At 38.8% G+C, this 7,500-nt stretch overlaps 1 protein-coding gene across 1 annotated transcript; it reads left to right on the top strand.

Moving 5' to 3' along the window:
- Window positions 1-1,071: 1,071 nt before the first annotated feature.
- Window positions 1,072-6,033, top strand: LOC138038625 (kelch-like protein diablo). The gene is made up of 3 exons (XM_068884612.1): window positions 1,072-1,118; window positions 1,304-2,642; window positions 5,011-6,033. The coding sequence occupies exons 2-3, from the start codon at window positions 1,815-1,817 to the stop codon at window positions 5,935-5,937; spliced, it is 1,755 nt and encodes a 584-aa protein (XP_068740713.1). The 5' UTR covers window positions 1,072-1,118; window positions 1,304-1,814; the 3' UTR covers window positions 5,938-6,033.
- Window positions 6,034-7,500: the final 1,467 nt, after the last annotated feature.

Here is a 7,500-nt window from a genome sequence, read left to right as displayed (position 1 = left end):
ACTAGACGAATTTAACAGACGCAGAAAAAAAGTTTGCCCAAGTTCGTCCCAGACGAATTATGCGTCTCTAGTATAAAAACGGCCAATGACAAATTCGGCTCGGCCCAAGCCTAATTTAAGCCCGGTTTACAATACAGAAAATTTTCGGCACGGCTCGTGTGAAATTGGCACGGGTGCCTAAAAAGAGATCGGCAAACTTTGTTTACACTACACCATTTTTACCGTATCAAAATACCGTGCCAAAATTTTTGGGCCCGGGTAAGTTCTCATGTAGACATGCGCACTTCAATTATAATTAAGAACGTCCGCGTGATTTTGGAGAATGAGCAGCCATCTTGAAATATACGCAAAAAAAACCGCTAGCCTCTATGAATTAAGGCTCAAATTTGGTCCTTTAAACGTGGTTACACTACTTGTTCTATCCGAACCGTGCCTATTTTTTCAGCACCCGTACCATTTTTACCCGTGCTCGGACTACCTCGCCGAAGGTCCCAGCGCTGGTAAGAATTTTGGTTCGGCACGGATGAAATTTGGTACTGACAGGTTGTTTACACTGCAAATTTTATCCAAGCCGAACCTTTTCTTTTTGGAACCCGTGCCAATTTCACCCGAGCCGTGCCAAAAAATGTCTGTAGTGTAAACCGGGCTTTAGATAAACGTTAGTTGTTGTCCTTCAGTAGCATATCGATAGTAATGATTCCAAGTAAAAACTTCACAGTAGTGTTAGGCCTCACTCGAATTTAGAATCATTACTATCAATATGCTCAGATATGCTACTGAAGGTTGAAACCGAAGGTTGAAAAGGGCGTTTAGATATTAAACGGCTTAATATGTTGTTGTCGCAGTATATATAATGTAATATTTTAAGCCATTAACTATGGTCGGTATAACAAACTATATACCGGCTGTAACTATAAATACGCCGTTGATTACTGGCTTAAAATGTTACAGTGTGTAATATTCTGACCGGAAATTAAGCCATTAGATACTGGCTTAAAATGTTACAATATGTAATATACCGACCACAAATTAAGTCATTAGATACTGGCTTAAAATGTTACAGTATGGAATATACCGACCAGAAATTAAGCCATTAGATACTGGCTTAAAATGTTACAGTATACATCATATAATACCGACTACAAATTAAGCCATTTAGATACTGGCTTAAAATGCTACAGTACATATAATATACCGACCAGAAATTAAGCTATTTAGATACTGGCTTAAAATGGTACAGTATATTATATATCTTATACCGACCAGAAATTAAGCCATTAGATACTGGCTTAAAGTGTTACAGTTATATCTGTATAAATATTTTTGCGATCGAAAATACGCCGTTGTTTACTGGCTTAAAATGTCACAGTATGTATATTACTTGGGTCGGACATACGTTGTTGTTAACTGGCTTAAAATGTCACAGTATGTATATTACTTGGGTCGGACATACGTTGTTGTTAACTGGCTTAAAATGTTACAGTATGTATATGTTTTTGATCGGAAATACGCCGTTGTTATTACATGTAGTGCCGGTTGAAAAGTATTTGACAGTATTCAAAACATCGAAACCTTGGAGGAGGGGGTATACGATGAGCAACCCCTAAGAGGTTTTCCTTCAGGACAAGAAGGATATCATTCATGCAATTTACGACTAAACGGTTTGCCAGGGCCAGGTTATCAGAAGACGACAATTCTCGTTCGCGTACAATTTGTATGCTTCGTTAAACAATGATTGGATATGTCGTGTTTCCGCACAGGTCCCTACTTCATTATGCATACACTCCACGACACATGATCGTGCAGGTTTAAAAATGGTCGCTCATTCGGAAATTCTGCTGTCTAAGTGTGCTCTGTTTCGTGAGCAAGGTGAATTCATTGATGTTCGTTTAAAAGTTGGTGTTGACGAGTTTCCGGCCCATCGTATTGTACTCGCTGCAAATAGTGATTATTTCCACGCCATGTTTTCTCGCGGAATGAAGGAATCCAACCAGGAAGTGATTGAGCTGAAAGATGAGAACATTTCTGCAGCTGCTTTGAAGATTGTGATGGATGCCATGTACAGTGGAGAGATAAACGTTGATGACGAAGACGTGTTTGAAATTCTCCCCGTGGCTGATCATCTTCAAGTTACAAGTGTTGTGCAACAGTGCTGTGATTATCTTCAGACCGAGGTAATTCAGCGACGCTTGGAAGTGCAGATGTACGGCCGCATCTGTGCACTAGCAGATCGTCACGGTCTATCAGACTTACTAGAAGCGGCAGAACGTAAGATGGCCTCCATGTACAAGGAAATGTGTGAAAGTGAAGAGTTCTTGTGCCATATCGACTCAGATCAGTTGGTGACCCTCCTTCGTAGAGACGACCTCAACACGCCTACAGAATCGTTTGTGTTAAAGGCAGTAATGGCATGGATCAGGTATAAAGAGAAAGAGAGGATGCCAGTTGCTGGTAAAGTTATCCGAGCAGTGCGCTTAGCACTTGCGGAGCTAAGAGACGTAGTTGAAGAACTGAACACAGGGGAGATGCAAAGAATGCCGGAGATTCACATGCTTTTGCACGAAACGTTTTTACACACTTACAGGCCAGTGAACAGCGCTAATTTTGCTTTAGAGCAAGCGAAGCCGAGGTCAATGAGCCCGGTAAGAACAGGAAGTTTTATACGTATCATTTGAGTTTTAGCTCTTCTTATGGCTATGCTCGCCTTGCAGTACAGACATGAATGACCCCTGAGCATGGCTCCTCCGCCTGGTCATGGTTAGTGGAGGGAGACTAACTATGCCCTGGTGGGTTTTATTGGGAGCCTTGCCAGTTCAAAATAAAATCAAATCTAATTGCACACTTGCTTATTTAAGGACAATGCCTACTAATGAAAGATATTTTTGCCCCGGTGTTTGATTATACAGGAAATGTAGATCTTAACAAGTGTTGTTGAAATCCAAAAAGAAAATTGGGGGTAACCACGCATTTTTCAAAGATAATTCATGAATAATATTTGTAAAATACGAAGCAATGTATGGCGTTCTTTCTCAAATTGAAGCTTAATTATCCCTCAAAAATGCATGGTTATCCCCAATTTTCTTTTTGGATACCAAGAATACTTACTAAGACCTACTTTCTCCGGATAGTTTTAAACCGCGCAAAAATATCCCTGTATTAGTAAGCATCAGCGATAGGAAATCCGAGAATCTGGAGATGTGCAGAACGTATGCGCAATAACAATAGTGGGCACCGTCCTTAATTCACAAATGCTGAGCCTGTTGTAACCCTGCATGATGCATGAAAGCCCTATCCAGTGGATAACTCGGGTAGTTGCAATAAGGCAACCAAGGCTTGCTCGGGTAACTTCCCTAAGCGAGTTCCTGTGAAATCACCAATTATGAACCGTTTTTTTTTTTCAGACAATAGATATTTGATTTTAATGTTATTGTGGATACGTTGGTGTTACATGTAGTATTATCTAAGGTAGGAAAGCTCCACAAAATAACACAAGTCAAGATATTACTGGAGAAGCACAAGATCACTTGGTTAAACCACAAAGAACATAGCAAAGACTTATGACCTAATACTGAGTTGATTACATCACATTAAATACATACATACGTCAGTGTTGCATATGTTGCCTAAGAGGGTAGGGTGTAACATTGCATCCAGCAAGAAATTTCATCCTTGGTACTTTTAAGTAAACCTTAAAAGGTTTATCCTTAAGCCATGTAAACAAGCCATGAATTTGACTTTTAGTAAATCTCTCACACAACAGTTGACTCCTAATGACTTCAAGGGAAATAGCAATTTTTTGGTCGTCGCAAGTTGGTGTGATGAGAAATGTATGGTATACTAGTAATGTAGATGCTGAACAAATGACTGAAAAAGGAAAAAAATATTGTCTATTCATATGGTAAACAATTGAATTAATTGTCATTCAAAACGAATTGTCCTTCAAATGAAAACACTATAAATCAGAACATGACATATTGAAGCTTGAGATAAGGCAATGCGCTAAATGTGAATAACAGATAATGGGCAAAAAACTCAAAGAAGCAAACAAAAAAGGGAAAGAATGCCCATCTGCTCCGATCCAGTAAGTATAAAATTTTAAGATTATCATTATTGTAATTTGTTACATCTTGAAACATACGGTTTCAATGTTATTGAGGGCAAAATACATGTAATTACGAGGGAAATGACCTGAAGGGAAATGAGCATTTCGGCGAGCTCATCAAGGGTCGGCATTCGTGATGATTACAGTAAAGGCTTAAGGTGGCTCAAACCAGTTCAGTTAAGAAACATTCTTATTAGAAGGATTGACACTAGAACACTTTATAACCTAACAGCAATGTTATCGCACCATATCAAACCCCAATTATTTCTGAAAAAAAATTCAGTCATCTTGGACGTAAAAAGTTACCATGGCAACAGGAAAGCCCTGAAGAAACACCCCATATTTTGGCTTTAGCTGCTCACATCTCAAAAGGAACTCAGTGGCCCCTATTTTTATTTCTGAAATGTAATCAGCATGCCAGAATAAAATTTCCTCCAAAGTTTTTAAAAAATTATGTGGAGCAGATTCAGAGCCACCTTAAATGATTAAAAATCTAAGGTAGCTCTAAATCCGCTCCACAGAATCTTTTTAGACTTTTGCAGAGAGTTTCATCTTGGCCTGCTGATCACTTTTCGCCAATAAAAAATTGGGGTCACCAAGTTTGTTTTTTTCAGATATGAGTAACTAAAGCCAAAATACAGGGTGTTTTTGCAAGGCTTTCCTGTTGCCATGGTAACTTCTTACATCAGAAAAATAACTACATCTTGCTCAGCAAGAATTGATGTTTCACATGGAACCATAACATTGGCGTTACGCGATAAAGTGCTGTAGTGTCAATCCTTTTAATAACAAAGTGTCTTCAAAGTGTTGAAACTGGTTTGAGCCACCTTAAATGGAGAGTGAGTGTCATAGTTTCCAGGTGTAGACTGTACTTTCTCTAACTGTGTTGTGTTTGGCAATTATTTTAGGTGCTTGTTGCCATCCTTCCACAGACACAAGTACAGTATTTTGACATTCAGACGAAGATGTGGGAACCCTTATCTTCAATGGCGCAACTGCCCGAGGCTTTAGCATGCTTTTGTTCTGAAGTGTGTGGTAATTACCTTTACGTAGCCACCTTAAAAGGTGATACCTATGGCATACACCGTTATAACATAATTTCTAACATTTGGGAAACCCTTCCCCAATTTTGTGGTCCAGCCAATCAAATTGGTAGCCTATGCAGTGTTGAGGATCACATTTACGCAATTTTCCATTCAGAAGCACCTCGAAGGTTTAGTATACCTAAAAATCAGTGGCAGTGTGTTGCTAAATTGAGTGCCACTCTCAATATAGTTAAAGAAACATTTTGTAATAAATCAGCGGTAGTCTTTAAATCATGTATATATGTGCTTCATGGAGTAGCAGTGAACGGAGCTCAAAATGATTTCCAGTTTGGTCAAAGTTTTGGATCTAACTGGCAACCAAAAGTTGCCATAATGTATTGTTTTGATCCAAAGCAAAATGCATGGGAACAAAAGGCGTCAACAAACAAATGCCATTTTGCTTCCAGTCTTTTTGTGGTTAATGACAAACTCTTTGTCGGTGGAGGGAAATGTTCTGTTAACAAATCCGATGGAAGACCGTCTGGCAAAAGAGCTGCTGTTGAAGTGTATGATGAGGAAAACAACTCTTGGTCAGTTGTAGATCAAAGTCACATTCCTCCAAATAATCTTGGTGCAGTTGAAATAGAGGGGCGGGTTTATTTCATCATCAACTGTTTCCCATTTGACAGTGGTATCCGAATCCCACCAGAGGATGTTTATCCCGTTTCTCTGGATGAATGGGAAAACTTGGGAAATGTCAGTGGAAATGCAGTTCTGTGCTATTTGCCCATTAAGGTAGACAAGCTATAACAAAGTGATAATAATAATTATGATGACGATGATGATTATAACGTTTTAAAGGGTACTAGAACAAGACTCACAGTTAATAAAATACAATGACCTCGTGGATTGTCTGTGTAGGAGCTCTATCAAGAGGTAGAAGCTAGGGTACGTGCGCTCTGCCCCCAGAACGACAGTTCGAGGTGTTGTGCCAGCCTTCTAAGTCTTGGGTTGTGCGTGTTAAGGTTCGCACAACATTTAAAGATGCAATAATGCTAATGCGTTTTGCACCTTGGTAAGATGTTGTGGGACAATCGAATTACAGTGCTACGCGCTTTACCGTGGCCACCTAACAAAGTCTTTTACAATTTGTCCGCCAATCAGGATATGTGAATTTGATTGACAGTCACCCCTCCTTGCAAAGTTTGCAAGGTTGTAAATTGGACACCGTTGCATGGGTTGTTGAGTTGACGTATTTACACGTAATTGTCAAATGTGAAAGTTTCTTGGATGACCACGATAAGGCGCGTTGTACACAACTGACAAGACAACACTTGTCTATATGTACAGATAAATTTTAAGATTTTATTGGTCTTTGTTTTGCTATCAAACACAGATTAATACGTTTCACATGTAATTGAAATAGTTTTAAAATTAATTTAGGGAAAGGTTATGCGGGTCAGTATATGTATGTGGATAAATTTTAAATTTTGTGTGCTCCTAGTTTCGTTGTTACGCATCGGGCAAATGAGTTTTCACTTTGGGCGAAGTAGCGTCGGACAAATAGGCTATCGGCAAACAACCTTCTTCCCTCATGATCTTCAAGTGATACATGTACTGGGGTTGATTTTTGGCTAGTAGTTGATGCGAAAACCTGAGAAACTACCACAGAACAAACGTGATGGAAGCAGAAAAACAAAGAAAAATGTAAAAAGAGCTTTCAATAAAAGAATACGCATGCTACAAGACATTGCAGTTGTGGCAGTGTTTTGTTTTGTTTTTTGTTTTTGCTTTTTTTTTTTTTTTGCACTCCAGCACAATTCAAGTGGTGAATTGAACTGGCATTACTCGAACCAGGTTAAATATATTTTTCGTAATATTTGTAAGTTAAAGGCATCATTTTTTGTGTGTACTTTAGCATAAGATTGTCTCACACAACAAATGTAGGCGAGAGCTCAGGCTCTGAGCAGGAAAAGTCACTATACCATTAATATTGAGCTCATAAACTTACGAATGACTCAAGAAAAATTTTCGAGCCCTGATACAATGCTTGGTTATTTAATTGAGCATGATGCCATGGCAACCTTGTTGTTCAAAAATAATAATTCTCTGGGAATTGAACTTATTTTATATGCAAACAGTTTCTTAGTTTTGACTAAATCCATAGTGGCTCAGCCACTGCTGATGACATGAGTCAAAACCAAGAATAAAGGTGTGATGGAAGCTAGATTAACATGGTTTTCAAATTGACTGCATGGGCCGTGAAGGACTACGAAGAGGAATTTAGGCCTTACAAAAATTACTGTTCTTCACTTGATTTTGGTCAAGTATTCATGGTGTGTAAAAATTAACTTACATGTAACCTTTTTATTG

The sequence above is a fragment of the Montipora capricornis genome, chromosome 2 (assembly GCF_036669925.1).
Source record: "Montipora capricornis isolate CH-2021 chromosome 2, ASM3666992v2, whole genome shotgun sequence".
Classification (NCBI taxonomy): Eukaryota; Metazoa; Cnidaria; class Anthozoa; order Scleractinia; family Acroporidae; genus Montipora; species Montipora capricornis.
The sequence above is the reverse complement of the archived record's forward strand: the minus strand, read 5'-3'. Positions and strand labels throughout refer to the sequence as shown.